The sequence below is a fragment of the Papilio polytes genome, unplaced genomic scaffold, assembly GCF_000836215.1.
Source record: "Papilio polytes unplaced genomic scaffold, Ppol_1.0 DF824102.1, whole genome shotgun sequence".
Lineage (NCBI taxonomy): Eukaryota > Metazoa > Arthropoda > Insecta > Lepidoptera > Papilionidae > Papilio > Papilio polytes.
The window spans coordinates 2,174,684-2,196,883 of NW_013525102.1; the positions used below are offsets into that span (position 1 = coordinate 2,174,684).

The 22,200-nt window shown below is 34.5% G+C and overlaps 4 protein-coding genes across 5 annotated transcripts; all 4 read right to left on the reverse strand.

Moving 5' to 3' along the window:
- Nucleotides 1–46: 46 nt before the first annotated feature.
- Nucleotides 47–9,984, reverse strand: LOC106099813 (protein phosphatase PHLPP-like protein). Of its 2 annotated transcripts, XM_013278478.1 has the most exons (7): nt 9,399–9,984; nt 9,130–9,320; nt 6,971–7,209; nt 3,361–3,472; nt 3,062–3,184; nt 2,654–2,807; nt 47–2,577 (listed from the first exon to the last, which is right to left on the reverse strand). In XM_013278478.1, the coding sequence occupies exons 1-7, from the start codon at nt 9,919–9,921 to the stop codon at nt 221–223; spliced, it is 3,699 nt and encodes a 1,232-aa protein (XP_013133932.1). In that variant the 5' UTR covers nt 9,922–9,984; the 3' UTR covers nt 47–220. The 2 variants fall into 2 exon arrangements, with proteins under 2 accessions (XP_013133932.1, XP_013133933.1); XM_013278479.1 differs by lacking the exons at nt 9,130–9,320; nt 9,399–9,984 and adding an exon at nt 7,590–8,183.
- Nucleotides 9,985–10,512: 528 nt separating this feature from the next.
- Nucleotides 10,513–17,050, reverse strand: LOC106099553 (serotriflin-like). The gene is made up of 6 exons (XM_013278122.1): nt 16,840–17,050; nt 13,044–13,135; nt 12,686–12,819; nt 12,438–12,583; nt 11,355–11,549; nt 10,513–10,789 (listed from the first exon to the last, which is right to left on the reverse strand). The coding sequence occupies exons 2-6, from the start codon at nt 13,132–13,134 to the stop codon at nt 10,561–10,563; spliced, it is 795 nt and encodes a 264-aa protein (XP_013133576.1). The 5' UTR covers nt 13,135; nt 16,840–17,050; the 3' UTR covers nt 10,513–10,560.
- A 744-nt stretch (nt 17,051–17,794) lies between these two features.
- Nucleotides 17,795–19,536, reverse strand: LOC106099568 (protein PIH1D3). Its single transcript, XM_013278136.1, has 3 exons — nt 19,338–19,536; nt 18,360–18,565; nt 17,795–18,079 (listed from the first exon to the last, which is right to left on the reverse strand). The coding sequence occupies exons 1-3, from the start codon at nt 19,429–19,431 to the stop codon at nt 17,822–17,824; spliced, it is 558 nt and encodes a 185-aa protein (XP_013133590.1). The 5' UTR covers nt 19,432–19,536; the 3' UTR covers nt 17,795–17,821.
- A 399-nt stretch (nt 19,537–19,935) lies between these two features.
- LOC106099481 (probable 26S proteasome non-ATPase regulatory subunit 3) lies at nt 19,936–21,654 on the reverse strand. The gene has a single exon (XM_013278040.1). It carries the CDS (start codon nt 21,527–21,529, stop codon nt 20,042–20,044), a length of 1,488 nt encoding a protein of 495 aa, XP_013133494.1. The 5' UTR covers nt 21,530–21,654; the 3' UTR covers nt 19,936–20,041.
- Between the last annotated feature and the right edge of the window lie 546 nt (nt 21,655–22,200).

The window sequence follows — 22,200 nt, forward strand, 5'->3', positions numbered from 1 at the left end:
TTATTTATACTACTGTTTAATTAAGAGATACTATTTAATATAGATACTATCACAATGTTGTAAATAAAACATATATTATACTTAGATATTAAGCTTATTCATAAGTTCACAAAAATATAACACTTTGTGCAAAAAAATCTAGTCGAGAGATAAATGGTATATAAATATTATTATGGTAATTTATGACAATTTTATTTACAATCTGATACATTTTCTTTATTTACAGTTCCGTAGTTGCCACACCCCAATATTGCTGCATACGACCTTCTAAGTCTAAAGATTCTTGTGATTGTGCTCCTTTTTCCTGTATCACAGCAAAATCGTATTCCAAGTGGTAAGGCATCAGCCTTTGTAGGGAACCGAAATATGCAGCATTCGGTCCTCCATTTGGTACTCGACCGGAACCGAATCTGAATTCAGGTTTAAGTGCCGTGCCAAATGAACGAGCGCTACCAAAATGTTTCGAAAGGAACGGAACACCTTTCGACTGTTTACCAGTGAGATGTAACTGCGGACTACTACCTGACAATCCTTTTATGTTTTTAAGAGTGCCAACGTTTGATTTTATCCCCTTAGACAAATTATCCAATTCCTTGTCGAATATCATTTGAGTATTTTGTTCCAGCATGTACTCCCAACATTTGAATTGTTCTTCGGACGATGGAGATTCTTCCTTTCTTTGTTCGTCCTCTTTTTCTTCTTCCACTCGAACTCTTATTGCTCGAGCGACCCCGCCCCTGCTTTTGCGATCAGAAGCCCTATTCTGTGATCGTACACTTGCGTAATGCTGAGTACTGACAATTTCCATTGGCGGAAGATCACTTTGACCGCTCGGCGAAGACCGATCGCTACTAGGTTTAGGTGGAGTTATTGAATGACAACAAGGCTCCAATCTGGAACAACAACAGTCAGGCCTACATACAGTTTTATTCGTTGTAATTGTTTGTCTCAATTCTCTCATTAATAGATCTACATCAGATCTACCGTTTGTATCAAAGCGTACTATTAAAATTGATATGCAGTCTTCTACTCCATAACTTTGGGCTAAATCTTGTAACCGCTTTGCTGCTAGAACAGGGTTCCTCTCCGCGCGTACTTCTGACACCGCCGCTTCAACACTAACGGCATTCCAGAATGTTCCATTTCCTAAAATTAAAAATTCGTCATCATCTTTAATGATTGTTTGGATGACGTCTGGATCAGGTACTGTATTTGGATAGCGAGAAGAGTAACCTAAACGCTTATTGTTTTCTATACCTAAACTCAAAGGGCCATTTCGTCTGCTCAACACAGCACGAGTATCGCCGACATTTGCAAGCCTCATATTATATCTTTTCAATGTTGTTCCAAATCCGTTTTCAGGTTGGGTAATTGGTGACAGGTGACACATAATCAGACAAGCTCCTTTTTTCTGTCCTTTCTCTTTTAATTCTCTATGAGCTGATAACACGACGTATTTCATATATTCATTAACAGTTTCTTTGATTGATTTTTCTTCTAGAAGGAGGCCTGGTAAGCTAGACTGGAGAATTCTTGGAACTTCAGTATCACTTTCCCCATCAATTATCGCAAAGAGACCTTCCTTATTGCAAAACGATGGAAGACGAATTTGAGCACATGATAATTGTAATGATTTATTTGGACATTCAGAGAATCCTGTACTCCATGGCGTAAGTCCATTTAGTTCTTCATGATACCCACTTTTCTGGGTCCATGGCAACGATTTCCTTCCAGTAACATCAACTAAGCTTAAAGGTCGTTGACATCTATAAGATGTAAATTGTGAAGGATCCACTTGCAGCTTTCTGTTGCAGGATATATCTAGGAATTTTAATTGCTTTGGAGCCAGTAACCTCAAATCCACAGTGTCAAGTTCATTGTGAGCAAAATCTAATATCTTAACGGATGCACTGCATGCAAACATAGGTACTGATCGTAATCTGTTTGAGTGTGCGCGTACTACTCGTATGTTATTTAACTGTGGTAAATTATCCGGAAGTTTTGTTAGACAGTTGCCGGAAACCACCAGTTCCTCGATCTCAAGCCAAAAGTTGAATGAATTATCAGGTAAACTAGTTAAGCAGTTGTACGCCAGATGGAGTAGTTTTAACCTTCGAAATGCAATTATTACGTCCACAACATCATCTGTGAGACAATTTGCTGTTAGATAGAGACGCTCTAAGCAATGCGATGACGGTCCTCTTGCTCGGGGTAATCGACTGAGTCTGTTATTAGATAAATTTAGAATACTTAATCTGTCACACACTGAAAAGAAGTTCTCGGGCAAGGTTTGTATGCAGTTGTCGTGTAGTAGTAGTTTTTTTAATGGTGACCTTAAGCGAGGCATAGAGGGTATGTTTGATATTTTGTTATGGGCGAGATGTAAGTTACTGAGGCTGGAGAGTTCACTACAGAACAAATGTTCCGGTAGCGAGGTGAGGTAGTTGTTACTGGCATGTAGGGTCGTAAGGTCAGAACACCCGCTGAGCCACTGCGGCAGTGACGTTAATCGGTTATGTGATACATTTATTTCTATTAAGTTGATCGGCGGTACGCTGGTTGTTAACGTCTCCATTTCTGAAAGGAAATATAACACTTCGTGTTTAAATAATATTGGATATACCTATTAAGTAACACATGGAAAAATACTCACGGTTATGCGGGGCTCGTAGTATTCTTAACGCACCGCCGTGCAATGCCAAATGTTGCAGAGCATTGTGCGATGCATACAATTCTCTTAAACCGCGTAAAGCAGATAGAACCAGCACTTCGACAGTATTGTGAGATATATCCAATGTCACTAAATGCTGAAAAAAAGTGCAATTTCATTCAAAATATTTCGATCCAATTAACATAGGATTAGCAAGTATCTCTCAAATGAAAATCCTTGCTTCTTGCCTGGGCAACGATGTGAATTATTTTGTACGTAAGTACTGAATTCAAAATTATTTATAGTTTCTTTTTTGGATTAGTTTATTCCAACGTCATCAGGCATCAATCAAAATCTATTTATTCCAAATCAAAAATACCAAAGATTTTTGTTTAATAAAAGATAACTTACTTCATAGTTCCCAAGCACTATGCTCCCTTTCAATCGGTTGTGCCTGAGATCGACTGTAGTGAGGGGCGCGCGTTGCTGTGACCGAATGTCATCCTCGGTTCCCATTTGCCGCGAGTTATTGTTCTGAAATATTGTAAACAATAAAATTTGAAATCTACATCTAACATAAGTTAATTTACATTTCTATTTATATAACAATTGTTTCGTTAAAATATATTTAGCTAAAATTGATGTATATTCATGACAAAATACGATCATTATTCATTTCATTTAAAATGTTTAAGATAAATGTGATTCACCTCAAAGCTCGTGATCATATTGCGGACGGCGACGAGAGTACGAAGTCGTGGTAACTTTAGCACGCAATCCAACGATTTTAGCTCGTTGTCGCTCACATGCAACTCCTCTAATCTAATAAAGAAAATATTCATGATGTTAGACAATTTAGACTTTCTGACCGTTAAACGAAGATATTTTTTTTCAAATTTCACATGTTTGACATTATTTCATAAAAGGCTTTTCAACTTTTTGCAACAAATATTATATAGAAACAGTTATTTCTAAAGGTGAGGTAAGAGCAAAAATGTTCTTAGGTAAAAATGTTAATAAGAATTTTATTCTTCAAAAAGATTTGACTGAATTCTGAATATGATGATTTAGTGTTGTTCTGGAATGTACTGGATTTATCGATATTGCATAAGTTTAAGAGTACTGTTTCGTTATTTGTAAGTTTAGTGGCGGTGAATGGCAAATGGTAATGTTTGCCCTCCAAAATTACAAACCGTGAAAAGTTATTAAAGTTTTAATTAAAACAAAAAGAACAAAAACTTCACATTCTACCTATCCTATTAGACAAAATACGTTTAAATAAAGAGAGAATAAGCATACAGAGAAAAATACGTAATTATAAGTTCCAATATTTTTGTCAATCCCTTAAACATGTTCTTGTAAATAAAATAACCAATTTCTTTTATAGTATTGTAAGTAACATTACATTTTTAACAACAAAAACATTTGAAAGCTGAAGAGTAATATAAACTCAAAATTCACCGTAACTTATTTTATATCACTCACATATCTCCACATCAAGATACGGTTTTTTCCCAACATAAAGAAAAAACATTTTAATAACCATACCACAAAAAATAACTCACTGTATATATAAAGTCCATTATTCACCAAGAATCAGACATTAACATCATTAATTACCAACATATTAAGTACACATTATATTGGCAACACTGTAGGATCGTTGCAAGACTGACCGCAGGCGAGCGTCCGCGCCGCACCGCTGCCCACACGTCTTTGGCAACGAGGCGCAATGCCATAACAATTGAAGTCACTATCGCGTATTTCGTGTGCATTTTTATCTACGGAGATATTTAAACGATAATATATTGCATTAGTGCATATACAAGTTGTACCTCGTTACACGTGGAGATAATCGATGGTTGTTCGCGAAGAAGCACTCAAAATTATCGACAGGCAACATCAACATTTCTATTTTACACAGTTCCAATTTCATCGCTTATTATTGATTAAAAACAGTATTACATCTTCATAAGAATGCATGAATATACTGATCTTCGTGTAGAAGAAAAAAAATATCTCATTACTAAGTACATTCATTGTAACAATTGAATCTATGATTTCTGCTTACATCTCCAGCGTTACTTTCTTTCATCATACTAATATTATAAATGCGAAAGTTAGATGAATGGATGGATGGATGGATTTTTATTAGAGTTTGTAGTCTAAATTGCTGAAGGGATTTCTATGAAATTCGGTATAGATGTAGAGGATATTCTGGAATAACACATAGGGTGCTTTTTTAATTCCTCGCAGACGGAGTCCCGGGCGAATACTAGTATTTCATACAAAATATAGGTAAGAACATGATTTTAAACAACTTTAATTGCTACGTCAAATGTGCTATCATAAACAAGTATGTAATAATGTATTGTAGGTAAAAAACGTTTCAAGATTTCGACTTAAGATATTTCATTGCTAATTAGTCATTTACCATTATTCACAGAACGCACGCACGGAAATGGCGGATTCCAAGCAATAATGGGTTTTAAGCACCATTCACAAGTCATGGACAATGAATGATATAATCATGCAGAAATACAAGTCTATTATTTTTCAATGCACCTAATTATCTTTTTTATATTCAAAGGCGAAAAAAGTGCAATTGTCTAGCCAGATTTTTTGACTTTGAAAAGGTAATACGCGTATGATGCCTCGAAGAGAATTACCAGAAGAAACTTAATTCAAAATACTTCTACTTTGTGAATGAAAACTACCTAATTTCTGTTGACCTCTTATTAACAGGGGTAATTTATTGTTAGGCTGTTTTATTCACTTTTGCAAGACGTTCCAGAAACTTACAGTAATAAAGTTTGCCTCAAAATATAACTCACTCACTTTCAAAATAGGTGGGAAATATTAAGACAAGAATGCAGGAATGATATTTCTGTGAACATAGAGGATCTAAAATATTACAATTCTTAAGTATATTGTATGTTACTCAACAGGGGTTGCGCGAATGGTACTGCAAAGTGAACGTAAATTTACACGCTTCGACGCACAGATGAAGATAGTGTGGTACTTGTAACACGTACGCCTGCACTGGGTTAAAAAAAATTAGCACACAACGGAAACTTAGCACCGCTTATCAATTCACTGTGACGCTCGCGTTTCTAGGTTAAGATTGATGCAAGGTGACAGATGCCACTTAACACCGCGAGACAACATCTCCTTGCATACTAAATTCAATCTAGAACTAGATATTCAGTCTTAGATTACCAAGTATTTAATAATACATGTATTTTGGTTTCACAAGTACGATATGGATTAAGTAAGATATGAATTATTATTTAAGTATCCGATCACGGCCACCATTTTTTTATATCATAAGACAAACAAGCAAGCACCCCTAGAATTTGCCAAAATAGTAAAGAACATTCTGCCCATAAACATCCGTGATTGCTGATGCTTTGCGTACCTACTTTTAATAGATAGTTTTATAGAAGTGTATGTTAAAATTCGTTTGCTGTTTATTTTGATTTGAGCAACAGAATTAAAAAAAAAACTAAAAAAGGAAATATTAATTGATCTTAACTCTAACGTAAGAAAACGATGTCTGACGCTTCGCAGAAAGGCACGGAGCGCTTCGCTTCGTCAGCGGAGCGTTAACAAATGGAATCTGTAATGGCCACGTACGGAGATATTATACAGATGTGCTCAAACATGCCAAATGTTTCCATACAATAAACTTACATTTTGTTATACTACTGATCAATGTTCCCAATTCTCCTTACCACGGACATAGGTAATCTTTATCAGATCATCTATTTCTATGGGGCTCCGAAATGTTTTAAAACCAATTATTCAGATTCATGAGAAAAATAATTTAGCAGGTCTGCTATTCATCTGAATGTGATTGCTTCTGTTAGGTGAAAAAGGCAGCTGTTTAAAAAACAGACGTAATTAGTAGGTGTACAAACCAGACCTAGAGGAAGATCGCCTATGAGATGGACTGACCAGATTAGAACAGCTATGGACGTTCCCTTGCATCAATGTGCGAAAAAAGCAGCGTACAGGGAGGAGTGGCGGCGTCTTGTAAAGCGGGTCACTGATACGTGATAACCACGACGAGTCTGTAAAGACTCAAGCGACAAAGAAGAAAGAAGAACAATCCTTAACTCGAGCAAATTACGACCATATTCCGAATCAATAAATTGTTACGTTAACCGTCGCTTAATGTATTTGTTATACAAAAACTTTAGTGCAACTAATTAAACTTAATTTTTTTTCCCTTGTCATCACTTTTTGTTCACCGAGTGGCAGTGTGAGTTAAACTATCTATAACTGTTAAATACTTCTAGGAAAATATAAAGTACCTACTGTGTGAGACGACATATTTCGGGTGGTAAATCAGAGATCCTATTATCGCTGATGTCCAGATGGGTTAGAGCTGTGAGACTGCAAGTCTGCTGAGGCAACACTGGCAGGGCGCTGCCTCGCATCTTTAGCACGTGGATCGTAAATTCGCCGCCCGCATGTCGGGATAGCGTCGCTTCTAGTGATGTCCGACCACCACCGCTCAGGTCCAGAATGCTCGGTGGTTGAGTGCTCTGAGTTCCCTGGAACAACATCGATAATATAATGACAAACAAATGATAAGCTTACTGACATAATAGTTGTAACAAGTTACAACGTGGATTAAAATGATCAATTGCTGATAATAGATATATCACTGCATACTATCGCATGTACACACTATTAACATATTGGTCTGTAATATCAAATAGGATTCTAGCCAAACTATGTCATTTAAAACATGCCAACGCAAGTATATGCTTATGCTTGTAATAGCATGTTGATCAAAGAAAAAAAAACACTTTAAAAGATTTTCACAGGGATTCATAGAAACGAAATATTATGTTATGAGCATGAAAAGTCACAGTGACTTTTTGACATTTTATTCTTGAAATACCTTTACCAATAGACGATTTTAACGTACCGCATTTTCAAGTTTTTCTTTTAAAGTAGATGGTTCTAAACTGTCTGGAAATATGTCTTCATTGTATTGCTGATTAAATACGTCCAAACTATCTATTTCACTTTCTTCCGACTTCATCACGTTTCTTTCAACCATCATAGTTTCTTTGTATTTTATTTAGAAACAAAGCATTTGTTTACTGTCACCGTGCAATAGATTCCTTTGTAGTTTGCATTTAATGTTTAGACAATGTTCGTTTTAGAAACAAAAGACAAATGGTGTTTTAGCATCGAGCGAGTCAGCTTTGCTTCTAAGCGTAACCGCATAGGGCCATCGAACTCCCCACAGCATTGTTATTCCCAAAGACTACGAAATAACTCCTGTCTGCGAATTCATTATTCCGTACACGAACATGTCGCTTTATAAATGACATCTAGGTGGCCTTGCTATAAAGCGTTGTTAACATTTATACGTACAAATTTACTTATAACGTTGGGAATTTCTCTAACAGCACTTGATTTTCACTATATTTTGTACTGTGGTGTTTTACTGATTTATTAAACGAGCACAAAAACGCGACAGTGATATGTTAACGGCGTTGTTTCGACTGACTGTAGCCGGAACGATCTCTGCGCACGCGCACTCAGGGCATCTCAACCGTAACAAATCTTCTAGGGCGATGCGCATACTTTTATTGATTTTTTAACTATTTCTACTATTCTATTCTATCTATTTCTACATTAATATTATAAAGAGGAAAGATTTGCATTTTTGTATCTTGAATTCAGACATAAAAAGACTTGTCCGATTTTAAAAATTCTTTCACTAATAAAAAGGTAATTTATTTCGATTAACATAAGCTATCTATATTATTTTTAAATATCACGCGGGCGAAATCGCGAGCGTCAGCTAGTCTCAAATATTCCTTAACACTTGCATATACATACGATACAAATAATATGTTTATCCAGCATCATCACCTTATTTATTTCCATCGCTTTACTTCATTTATTTTATATAAATTTACACTTATAAAAGTGTAAAATGAAATTATTTAACGACGCTATTTGGTTTTATTTAAAAGAAGAAAATGTAAAATCAGTACCACAACTTTTTTAAATTGATATCTATTAGAGTTTTTATTTGTAAAATTTAAGATATAGTAGCTCTTACGTCATGCTTTCATCACGGATTGCTATAATTAACGGTTTTTTTTACTATTACTAACTACAAGATTTATTTTTTGGTACGTTATTGCATAAAATTGTATCATGGTACAGCCCTACTGCTGTTAAAAGTTTTGCATTGGCATGTCTAAAATTTGATTAAGCAAAGAAATTTCTAACAATTTTCTTCTGTTATGTTACGGTTCGTTAGTTGTGGAACTGTACCGGAATCGAATTCCCGATCATCTGCTTACAGTCCACTTGATGGCGCAACGTGACGGAACGACAGACATTAGTATTTATTCAAACAGCTTTCAAATGCAACTATAGAAACTAATTGATGTTCACAGATATTTAATAAGCACCATGATAATAAAAAATAATGTAAACCATACCTCTTTCAGCCATGAAAACCACATGTTTCTCTCCCAAACTGTGCTAAAACCAAGGAAAAGGTGATTGACTCCGGTATCAATTAAACTGTTGCTATGACAACTAGGCTTCACGCATAACACCAACTTCTGAGCCTTTGGCTGACATAGCTCTATTGTCCCACCGCTTAGTTCTAGAACATCCCACTGTACACCTATAAAAATACATTTAATCAAGTCTATTTCTAAATCACCAAATAACATACCTTTGTGCACAGAAAATGTTAGCTCACCTAAGGTGTGCAATCTGGATCCATGAATATAAGCTTGTCGAGGTTTCCACTGTGGGAAGACATGGCCTTTCAGGACGTGAATAGTACCCGATTGTAGTACCCCGCCCATTGAACCAGCAGGTCCAGCACTCCAGCGCAGACTGTACCGCAACTCTGGATCCACGGCCAATCGTAGTCTTCGGGCTTCAGAAGACCAACCATTTTTTATAAGAATTTCATCTTGAATTTGCAAAGGACGTTCATCGAGTTCCAAGCGTCGCAAATTTTCTCCTATTTGCAACCACAGCGTCAATTCGTCACTGAATCCGAGCTTCTTATTTACGTCTTCGACCGTGGCTTTGGTCGATATCTTGATCAGCTTGCTCGCAGCTTCGACAGCGAAAGGCTCGAGGCCATCGAAAACGCGTATCCAGCCGTGTTCAGTAACAGACCTTGGTTTGAAGCCTCGTGTAGAGGCGAGACGTCTGAGCGACTTGCGTCGGACGTGGGGCGATGGGGCGTGCAAGCCATCGTCGCAGACCATGACGCGGCGGACGGCGGCAGCCGGCAGGTGGACGCGAGGTGCGGTGGCCGACGTCGAAATGCCCGCGCGCCGGACTCCGTATCGCCGTTGAATTACAATTGGGTCGGACTCGGAGTGGGGGTGGGAAACATGTTGCTCGGTCACTCGGGAATACGGTAGAATGCAAATATCGGGAGTAGTATTAGAATAACAAATAACTTTATTTACCCTATATGACTTGTTTAATTTTATGTACACAGATATCTTTTCTTAAGATTAATATGTTGAAATTTATGTAAAATATGAGGTCAAAATTTATTAAACTATGTAGGTTAAAAGTAAGTGATATAATAGTAGATACGCATCAGTGATCACCCCACCTGCTGAGTCACCTGCTGTTACGAGAGCCCCTTCCTTAACTCATAATGTTTTGCTCTTGTGAGTATCCCAGAAAAATACACATGTAGACAAACTTATGACGTTACGTTAGAATTTTTGACTTTATAGATTTGTACAGCTAAATCGTACTACAGTAACGTTAGGCCCAGCTATTAGAAATGAAACACAATAAAATGTTTCACTAATTTATTAATTATAAAGAAATATTTTACATTATAACAATATAACTAATTATACATTAATGTCGTAACTAAAATTATATTACCAAGGATAATTTTTATGTATACGTTTATTACCGCAAATACACGTAGCATTGCACGTCCCATGTTGACATACGTCCGATATATGGACCAGGGAATTGCAATTCGAATAATAATCCCTTCTTGGACAGTAATTTGTGCAAAGTGAATCTTGTAGACAATTTTTAGGACAATCACCACACGTCGGACCCGATTTGTAGGGGAAATGTGTTATCGTGTCATAATTACCACTGAAATAAAAACATTTTATTTTAATATTTCCGTCCTTATCATAAGAGTTTAATGTTCTTAGAAATGCTGGTTACTTAGACTTGGTAAATAGCCTTTGAATCGAATGAAGCTATTTAGTATTCGCGTAACGTATTTCGAAATACGTTGTGATGGATACGTGACGATATAAGATTTGTTTAAGTTCATTTACCGTAGGTTTCCACTGACAAAACGCACACGTACAAGATATTGTCTTGCCTTTCATTCTCATTGGAAAAAACAGGAATAACAATATTTTATAGCAGTCGTTTTGGCAGTGGAAATCAACACTAACATGCAATTTAACTATAGGATTTCTATTGATGTGCCAATGTTTAAAGGTACATCCTGCCACGTAGTAAAGGGTTAAAATTCCAACAATCGACGTATCGTGGACTAACTCGTAGCACAAGAATAGCGCCAAATTAGAATGGCAACAGAAATAGTAAACTACCATTCACCTACTTAGCTGTTATAATTAATATATAGCACTATAGACGTTGTCAAATTTTAAAACATGTTTAGAAAAACATCAGCGATATTTACCCGGGACAGTAATGACACACGTAGTTGTAGAATTTTCCCCAAGGTCCACCCGTGCAGTGCGCTAGTCCACAACCAATCTTGTGACTTGTTGCCCAAACCATTTGCGTATAATGGCCCACAGCTTTCAAATTCTTAACTGGTTCTCCGTACGTGAAGTTCTTGTATTCCAAAAACCATGTTTTAAGTGCAAAGAACCTGAAATAAAAGACGATATCGGGTGATTTTTCGCCGACAAGACGCGAAATAACCATTGCTAGTTGTAAAAATTGAAGAAAAATTTTCCTACCTTCCTAAATTACGGTCATGAGTATATTTTTTATATTTGATGATCTACAATTTCATATTTTATTATCATTATTCTATTCACAGAATGTGAGACCTATCATTAACTATTCAATACCTAATAATTACAATTGAAATTTTAACATTTTGTTTACAATTTTTAAGATGGATATTCATAAAAACTTGATACTTAAAATAGAAGATCACGATTTTATAATAGTGATAAAAAACAAAGCAAAGAATAATTGATGTCGTGAATGCCGAGACGAAGTAGACGAGGAAACAAGTGGATATTAACAAAAAGTATAGGTACCATTCGTATGTCGACATGTAATTTATCATTTCATTCATGGACGTGAGGAACGCAAGGCTTGTTCGCGCAATAGGCTCGTTACAACTACATATTAATTTTTATTACCATTTGTGCTGTGAATTGCGATTTATACTTGCTTTTGATTGATTTTGTTCCGTAAATTAATCTGAAAGACCCATCTTATTCTAACAATGAATGTATAACTGATAAAGCATGCACTTTTAGTACTGACATAATGCTCCAAACAACGAGGTGACCTGATTGGTAACAGAAGACATCTAACTAACAGTTCTTTAACTATATTTAAGCTTGTTCAAGGAATAGAAGAATAGTAAGGAATGTGACAAGAGAACATTATACCTTAGACACTTTACAAAGCACCAGACGTCTGCAAATGAGTAGCAGTAACTTCTTAATTCGAAGAAATCTAAACTATTACAATTATATTTGAGTAAGTACCTTCATAAGTATAAAGTAATAAAACTAACCATGGAGTTTTCTGAGCTGCGACAAACAGATTCTGTCCACAAAATCCCAAATAAGGTATTGTGTTTTCGAGTGGGTCGTTGTGCTGCAAAAATATGCATTTGTCCGCGTAACTTTGAGCTTGTTTTGCAGCGATTGGGTTCCATGACTGAAAAGTAGTAAAACAAATAAGCGAAAAGTGTGCAAAACTATATTTTCTGTGTCTATTCATTATTTTTAAAAACATTTTTTTAATTGTTCATGCACTCACCATTAGTAGCATATTTGAAGCAGTGGGTTGTACTTTACTTCTAAAGAAATTATGGTAAAGCACTATTTTTCGTCTAACAACAGCTCTTCGAGGATTTAAGGCTTCATCTGGGATCTTATTCGGTGGTATTAGTTCTGAAATAATTGTTCATCATTAAATTATTAAATACCTTCATAAATTTCTCTTGGTTTATTTTAATCGATTTCCCTTAATCACAACTTGGTATTAAAACATTTTCCTTGTATATTTTGAGTTTTCTTTAATACAATTAACAATTTTTTTTTAAAAAACATCAAGATGAATCGAGATGAGGTTGTTATAATGGATTTACGTCAGAACCATAAACCATAAAACTTACGTCTGTTGCTCCATTGTCTTACGCTTTCTAATAAAACAGCACTATTTAAAAATATTCCTATACCAAGCCAAACTATATTCCGCACCATCATTCTGGAAAAAAAAAACAAAAATCAAACTCAAGGAAATTTAATAAATTAGGGATGTACAAATTATAATTATATTCCTTTTCAACAAACTGTTGTTGTTTCATGTGATAAGTTGGCTTCAAAAAAAAAATAATGCCTAGGATACTCTATGTCGTATGAACTTAAAAAAGTTTAACATGTTAGTTAACATATACTTAATTCTTCAAAAAACTTAAATACACTGTCCTATGGCGAAAGCGAGATATTACGTCAGATCAGTCGTTAATAATATCTACCTAGTTATCTTATTAATAATGTAAATGCAAAATTTAGATGGATGGATGGATAAACGTTTGCTAGAATGTGTAGCCTAAATTGCTGAACAAATCTCGATGAAATTTGGCATAGATGTTGAAGTCTGGAAGTACACATAGGCTACTTATTTTTTTAAATCCACGCAGACGGAATCGCAGGCGAAAGCTCTATATTATTTGTAGTAAAGTGCCTTCCTATTATTATTTAAAAAATGCATTACATTAAATACAGAGTTTGTTTAGTCTAATATTCAATAGAGACTGACCTAGATTCCAGAAATCTGATAACACAGTCAACACGAATTAAATTCGTTTGCTTAATTAATCTTAGAGTCTGATATTTGTCAAACTGTTTCACTATAGAGTAAGACTATATTGTGTTAAAACTTTGTAATAACTGGGTCGCTTTATGGTAAAACCGAACACTATCGTTATTGAATATCTTAATCGTTACTATGTTCCTTCCTATGTTCTTTTAGAAAGTACAAAATCTCCAATTGATGTCTTTAAATCAAATCAATCTTATTAGATCCTTCCATGACTTATGATTTCGATGCGTGCAATAAAAGTCAATCGCAAGTGTCGTATCTCACGAATAATTAATAAATACCAGCTATAAAATCATACCAGTTTCCGAAACATAACCGTTATTCCTAAATAATATTTAAAATTACCACGTCTATTCCCACGCTATCCTTATTGTTTTATTTTGATTGAATCCGTGTGTATTTCAATATTAGTATATGATAATCTAAAACACCGTTAGAAGTTAACGCTTAAATGCACTTGATATTAAACATTATGTTGTTTACACTATTAACATCGATTAAAAACTGAAATTTCTCAGAAGTAACACATATTTACTATTCTTCGCGATGCACTTCAAGGCGGATATATGATGCATCAGGGTCCGAATAATGAATTGAGGTGAATTCTCATTTACATACAACTCATATGACAATAACCTTAAATTCGGACGTGTGAGCGATATGTGCAAATCATTTTGGACAATGAAAAACAAAAAGACCTTTTACTGTAACGTGGTTACAATTTAAACATCTTTTATCTACTGACGTGAAATTTTTCGCAGAACAACTGATATTTGGTAACCTGTTCCACATTCGGGAAGACAGAAGGCTAAATTAGTCTTACTTACGTATAGATTTTAATCAATTTTTTACTTAAATGCGTAATAATATTTCTATATAAAACATTATTCACGCCTGTAGGTATATAATAGCAAGGAGTGATTACAACTTGTCGGACAAATAACGCATTTGTCACGCATTCTAACACTAATCTAATCCATTAGTAACGTCTGACTCTGCAAGTCTACTAAACGCTTTTCAATAAACCTGTATCAAAAGTTTGTTATGCTTTTTAATGCATGTAATTTTCTAGATTCATTAAAGACTTATTTGAACCTTGTACAAAAAGCAATAAAACCGTAAAACAATGGATAAACGTAAGATGCAGCCAGCGTTAATTCTTGTTGCAAAGCCCTAAACATCAAAATTTATTTACGCATAATTTTTTTATAAGTGCATTTACCAAGTGAAAGATTACAATGCTTGTATGTGCTGAAAATAGTAAGCATTTTTTGTCATAAAACGTGACAGTGAATTATATTTATCGACAAGGCTGTATTTAATGAATACAAATCGTTAGGAGGTCGAGGTTTTGTTATAACATCCAATTAGTCTTTTCTCCATAAGGAGTTTATCTAAAAATCTAAGGACATTATGACATGAAACTGAGTGACATGTGACAAAATAGGTCACAGGTGTACTTTTAGCTCAACTAGCAGGACTTTGTACAATTTATTACAGTAATCTTCGCATAAAATATTAATAAGATAAGTATCATTTTAATGTAGTTTTATTGCACAAAAAATAAGCGACTCGTTAGAATAAAACAATGCAATGTAACTAAGTAATTGAGATTTTATTAAGATAATTTTGAACATAGGTATATTTCAACCAACAACGAGCGTCTACTAAATCTTACAAACTGTGGATTTTATGTCAAAGAGTTGACTTTTACAATTATTTTACACTAGCTTTTTCCCACTTCTCCGTTCGCGCGGAATTTAAAAAGAAACATAAGTGAGTAGCCTATGTGTTCTTCCAAACTATCCTCTACATCTATACCAAATTTTATCGTAATCCGTTCAGCCGTTTAGACTGCCAACACTAACAAACTCCATCTATCAAAACTTACGCATTTATTATATTAATATGATATACTTTGTAGAAAAGTTCTTTATTACTTTTTTCATACCCAATCGAATTTCTACGTCGCTGCGTCGCTCATTATTCGTAATACGTAATTACTCATGATCTAATAACATCAATTTTAACTTAAAACATCAAAATGAGACCTAGTATAAAGACCCAGATTCAAGGCTGAAACCGTATATCATTCAATAAAGCAAGTAGGTGTTTAAAATTGAACACAGAAGTCAATTTGTATAACGATTTTTTAATTGAATGAAGAGGCGCTTATTCAATTCTCTTTTTTCCATTCGTACTGATATCGACTCAAGTTTCAACGTTCTAAGAATGCTATTCATTAGAAATTAATTAGCTCTATTTGATATTTACAATTAGCTGTTAACACGTTGTTACACACACTTCATAATTTAATATCTTTCGAAGAATTTGGATATTAACGCTTCGATTTCAAAAAGAACGCAAAATGTCAAACGTGTCTTAACGGTACAAGGTTTATACCATTCGGGACTTTAAATATATGTTACACTTTTACAAAATTAAGAACAACAGAAATGTAATCAAACACACAACAATTTTTTTTATTATTTTCAAAATCACCTGATCTCTAATTGATAGCCAATATCTGCATACTTTAGTGTTAAAATTGTTGATGCTAGCGTTTAACATCAGGTGACTGCGAAATATCACTATCATTTATTTAGGGCTGATGTTACATAATCTAATGCCATATAATCAGCAAATTTTATAAATTGTGACAGTTAATTTAAAAAATACTAACTGTTGCACGCGACTTTGTACGCGTGAAATTAAAAAACAATAAAAAGACATTGAAATCGTCTCAGTAGTCTTAGACATTTTTAACTACATACAAAAATACCAATCTTTCCTCTTTATAATATTAGTATAGATTACATAGATGTGCGCGAAAAATCGTACCCACCCGGGTCAGTCGGGTAGAAAACAAGTGCAAAACAAATAAGCAAGGTAAGTGTCGTGAATCTGTATATAAATAGAGTATAATCTTATAAGACTATAACTAAGTAACTAACTTGGTTAATTAAACGTTAACATTACTAGATCTTTAAAATATTACTTCGACAAGAAAATGTAATAAAATACTATGTGCTTGTAAATAAATTTAATGATGAGCTACGAATATAATAAATACCAAAAAAACTCACCTCTTAAATAAAAAAAAAACTCGATAAAAACGTTTGTATTAAATACTAATCACAAGATTCGCATCTGTACTTGAATACAAATAACATAACTATCTGTTAATAATTCTTAACATGAAATATCTAGATTTATTTCTGTCTAGATTATTTCTCGCTCACTACCGAATCGGGCAAGTGCAAGAATTATATTAAATGAGTAGCGGACACTATAACCGCTGACTACGCACTGGCTGTCTGCAAAACGATTCTTCATCGCTAAATTATATCAAACTGGCTGGTTTTTATAAACAAGCTGGGAAGATATAAAAATATGTATACAAAAAGCATAGATTTATTCTCAAATTAATGCACAAATATTTTAAGTGTTCAAATTATAACAATTTTAATTGTAACTGTAAAAAATGTTTTAGTGATAGTTAATTAACTGTTTAGACCTTCGGCCTATCTGAGAAATATTTTGTGATTTAAAGGAAAAGTAAATAAACTTGGACATCTCAAAAAGAATAACCCTTCAAAAAGAGAACATTAAAGAAGGTCTAGAGGTAGATTTTCATGTATACAAAGCTAGGTAATGATAAAGCTAAATAAATAGTTCCATTTACCACATTACAGTATGCAAAATATTTCCTAATAACTAACGTAACATGTTCAATGAGGTCTTGCAGTCAGTACTTAATATCTATTGCCATCAAGATCATGAAGACTGGCAACCTAAAACGTTCTCACATTACAACTCGCACAATTAAAATCGGCATTGATATGTCGAGAATTGTATAATAATAAAATAAATTGCGCCTTGACGGCTTCACGGTTACGATTATTTTTAATAACTAGAAGTTAAGTATATTGTAATGTTTACTATCAAAATATTAACTCCTGTTTAGACGAATGTTGTATTTATATTTCTTAAGACTTTTTACACTTAGACAAATAATCTAAGGTACAATAACAATGCATAGTATCAAATAATCTAAATTTATTTAAGTTAAAAATTGACAAAGTCAAATTCTCTGTTCAATTTCAGAGTTAGAACTAAACACTCCTTGCAACTATCCCAGTTTGCTTTAGAGTTGTCTGGATCAATGTCATGTGGCAGTACAAGCTTCAAGTAATATTGTGGCGATTGCACCGTCACACTCTTTGTATCAACAGTCAATTCTACGTTCTCTTTCTTGTCCCCCGGGAGCTGGATCCTCACGATAAGATTCTCGCAACTCGCTGACGAAGGTGTTTTCGGGCCCATCTGTTTAAAAAAAGATATGAAAAAATGTATATTGAAATTCTCTTTATTAAAGTTAAACTAAAACTATCCCCTATAGTGTAAAGAACATACAACACGTAGCGGAAATATAATACTTTTAAAGAATATTGTAAAACAGTCAGAACATTTTTGCTATATAAAATGGATATTTTGTGTTAATTAACTCAAGACTTATAAAACAGTTCCCAGCTTCTGTTAAAATTGGATTATTCAGCATTAAACGATACTTCTTTACTTTTACAAATAGACAGCGACAATTTACCTGAAGGAAAACATCTTCTGCGCTGACAGATTGCTGATAATTCATAGTATATTCCGGTGTCTTCCTATCTTCTACGCCACCGCAGGGGCCGACCAAACTATCGAGTTCTGCTGCTTCTTGCTCCTCATATTCCTCTATAGTTCGCGGCGCTTTCGTGTCTTTCTCAAGACACGGCACTTTATCTCTATTTGATGTTATTTGGTAACCTGCAATATAACTAATATTACAAAAGCGAAAGTTTAGATGGATGGATGTTTTTTAGAGTTGTAGCCTAAACGGGTTAAAGGATTTCAATAAAATTCGGTTAGATGTATAGGAAAGTCTGGAAGTAATAACACATAGGCTAATAGCTTTTGTTTTTTTTAATTCCAGGCAGATGGAGTCGCGGGCGAAAGCTTGTTTAAAACACTTTTTTTTCGTATGATAAGTATATAGAATCATCATTATATCACCATTACCATTGTAGGATTTAGGGAAGACCTCAACGAAAATTATTTTTATAAAGATGAAATGGATATGCCTATTCCTGTTATGTAGTTAAGAAAGGAAATAGAAGTTGGTATTTGATATGGGCTCCCTTTAATTCAAGGAAACTGTTATCATAGTTTTTGTTTAGCAATTATTTAGCTGTACACCTTCCCCAACCTGGTGATGACCAAAAGTGCAGAACATATAGGAATATAACTTAACATTAGAAGCTGCGGAATGTATAACCTTGACATAGAAGATTTAATCAATACATAAACGTTTACAGTTGATTTACCGTCCCTATCGGCTTATTTAAATAACAGCCGTATCTAAATAAAAGCATATAAAATAAACATATTGAAATCTCCAATTAGGCAGAGTGTGAAACAACAAACGTTTGTCACCAGATGACTCTTTTAGGGCGAAATAAATAATCCTTATCACACAAGAACATGCATTTAAATGGTTTCCTCATGAATCTAATATAAAAAAAAAATGTTCATAGCCTACCTGAAAAGGGTAAATCATCCCCTTGCAAAACTTCAGGTTCAGGCTCCCTTAATAATTCTTTCAATTTAGTCATAGTATCAGCAGTAAATTCCATGTTTACTATTATTTGCAACAACTAACAACAATCAACTAACAACTAAACAATGCTGATTTTTTTTACTACAATGGAGCATTCAAACTCAATGATTCAAACAATATTGACAAAACAATAACATTTGAAATGTTATTATAGTTGCTATGGTAACTGTCTTGTTTTACACTTTAGGGATATAAAATATAAAAATAAGTAACCAAAAAGACTACTATTTCTATGTCAATTACAAAAAATATTGCATGTTATATAGTAGTAGTTTTCTGAAATTGCCTAAGACTTGAAATATTAAACCATACCATTTTTTCCAAAACTTATAGTATATTCAATAATTACAATTGGTTTCTCTACTCATTTACTTCCTAATTCCCATTGGATCAAATAATTTCCAAGAATTAAGCAAATAAACACCAATAATTCACTATTATGTGTACAAGTCCCCTTGTAAAAAATTTATTACACTCATTATAACAAAAAAAGGTTATATTAGTTAAAAAAAAAACAAAATAATTTTTTAAATTATCTATATTAAGTATTCAAACAGAAATTACATTGTTATTATAATAATTTGCAACTCTATTACAACCAGTGCAAAATATAACTTGACAGAAATTTAAGGGAAACCATCATCATCTTCCTCCGCCATTTCCTTGGCAAGTTCAAGGTCTTGTTGTTCTCTTTCTCTGCGTTCTTCAGCACTTTCTAACTCCTTCCCATATGACTTGGGAGGATATCTCATGGCCTTCACACTCTGGTTGTGTAAATCCAAACAAAATGAAATTCTCTGATGGAATGCGAGCTGAGGCTCCCTTGTGCAATAGAGATCAGAACTCTCTTTGTTGCTCATGTATCCCTTTTCAGGGTCTAGAGTAGCCTCAATCACACCATCCCTGATGGCTTTTGCAACAATAAATTCCGCATCTTCAGCAGAGTCCAAGCCCAACTTCCTTGCAATATCTTTAGGTGAAATGCGTGAATATGATAGACCAATTGAACGGATTGCAGTCTTAATAACATTCTGCCTGAGTCTCAAAATCAATGTAAAAGTATGATCAGTCCGGAATTGAGGACCGTAATTTTCAAGAACTTCACCAAACCGCTGTAAGTTACCCAGCCTAACAGCTTGAGTTAGCTGGAAGTACGGAGCAAGTGCTTTTCTCAACTGCGCTTGACGGAATACAGCACGTTCAGGTATGTCACCCAGCAATAGCTCCACAACAATAGCCAATTTTTGCACAGTTTGACGGAAACCAACTGCAGCAGTCTGTGGAGCCTTTCGTAACGCTTGAACTAAGTGCTTGTGAGCATCACTGTACTCAAGCCTGGCTGCCTTAATTCTGCCAAGATAGTACAGAAATCTGGCCCACTCATTATTACTGGCATTCTCAGGGAACACAGATTTACTGACTAATTTATCAGCCTGGTCATATAAAGAATAATGGAGGTAGTTACGTAAGAGGCAGTTAATTAAAACTGCTTGTCCCTCATAATCATTACGAAGGGTGGATGTACGCAAACGCCCATGGAGCAAGCCTCGAATCAAATCTAACTTGTTAGTGAGTTCAAATACTCGAGAATGATAGAAGTAGCACTTGGCAGCAATCAAATCAAGGGTTCTTCTATTTTGAGCAGTCACTTTGTTCATTAATTGCTGTGAACACTCCGTTGCTTCTTCAAGCTTATTTGTATCTAACAATCGCAGCAATATTAAAAGATGCACATAAGCATCTACCTCAGGAGCAGGCGTTTTCGGAGCACTTCTTGACCGAGGAGCTTCAATTTCTACGGCACCTGGTACAGGACTTTCAACAAACGCAAGTAGAGCTTCTTTGTCTGAAGTCGATGGAAACAGTTGATTTATTATGGCTCGCAGAACATTGCCATTTAACTTCTTCCTTGTACTTGGAATAGATCGCAATACTCGCATGGCAAATCTCGGCTCCTTTGACGAAACTGCCTTATCAATTTGTCTGACATGTTCCCGTAGGTCTTGAACGGAGAGAACATCGGCATCTTTCTTCACTTCACTCATTTCTACATCGCTGACCCCTGCTGGGCTATCAGCATTTTTCATTTCGACGTCTTGTTCCACTGGAGCCATTTCTTGCTATATATTTATCAGCTTTAATTAAGATTTGGTATATTTGGGACAATAAATGATTTTAGACAAACACAAAATTAAATTTTCATGCTGGCTGTCAGACTGTCAAAAAATGCCGAGTAACACTTACGTTCCGATACACTTACAAGTTAACCTTGTTTTGCTCTGCTCATTTTTGAAAAATCTTTATAGAAATTTTTGAAAGTTTATACATTTTGAACTATACCTATTGCAAATATATAAAAATATACTATTACATAACTATTAAAATGTGATTTAATAAAAAAATCCCTACCGTGGTTCAACCACAACTCAGCAATCCATTATCGATAATAGTAGAAATTAAAAGTTTTCACATGGTAATATTAATACCCATTGCATTATGGCTTTACTAGCCGTTGCCCGCGACTTTGTACGCGTAGTACTAAAAAATACAAACTGTGAAAACAAAAAATCTATGTATTCCTCTGGGAACTGTCATTTTTCGGGGATGAACGATATCCCATGAGTTACTGCAGGCTTTGCTTTATGTAAGTATTTAAGATATATTGCAGAATTATCGAATAAATATGATAAAAGGAAATTGATGTATCGTATGTAACTGTAATGTAACTGTTATTATTTCCGGTATCAAAGAAACAAAATAATTTGCGAGTCCAATTAGTCACTCG

Bases quoted from the DNA above. Each gene is read 5' to 3' on its own strand.
- LOC106099813 (XM_013278478.1), bottom strand. From the start codon at position 9,921: ATGGTCTGCGACGATGGCTTGCACGCCCCATCGCCCCACGTCCGACGC. The intron at 7,210-9,129 runs GTATGGTTTACA...ATGTTGTTCCAG, and splicing joins GGTTTTCATGGCTGAAAGAG to GGAACTCAGAGCACTCAACC. The intron at 2,578-2,653 runs GTGAGTATTTTT...ATTTCCTTTCAG, and splicing joins ACTACGAGCCCCGCATAACC to AAATGGAGACGTTAACAACC.
- LOC106099553 (XM_013278122.1), bottom strand. From the start codon at position 13,134: ATGATGGTGCGGAATATAGTTTGGCTTGGTATAGGAATATTTTTAAAT. The intron at 12,584-12,685 runs GTGAGTGCATGA...ACTACTTTTCAG, and splicing joins CTTCAAATATGCTACTAATG to TCATGGAACCCAATCGCTGC. The intron at 10,790-11,354 runs GTAAATATCGCT...TTTTTATTTCAG, and splicing joins GTGTGTCATTACTGTCCCGG to TGGTAATTATGACACGATAA.
- LOC106099568 (XM_013278136.1), bottom strand. From the start codon at position 19,431: ATGGAATTTACTGCTGATACTATGACTAAATTGAAAGAATTATTAAGG. The intron at 18,566-19,337 runs GTAGGCTATGAA...GTTATATTGCAG, and splicing joins GGATGATTTACCCTTTTCAG to GTTACCAAATAACATCAAAT. The intron at 18,080-18,359 runs GTAAATTGTCGC...TTTTTTAAACAG, and splicing joins CAGAAGATGTTTTCCTTCAG to ATGGGCCCGAAAACACCTTC.
- LOC106099481 (XM_013278040.1), bottom strand. From the start codon at position 21,529: ATGGCTCCAGTGGAACAAGACGTCGAAATGAAAAATGCTGATAGCCCA.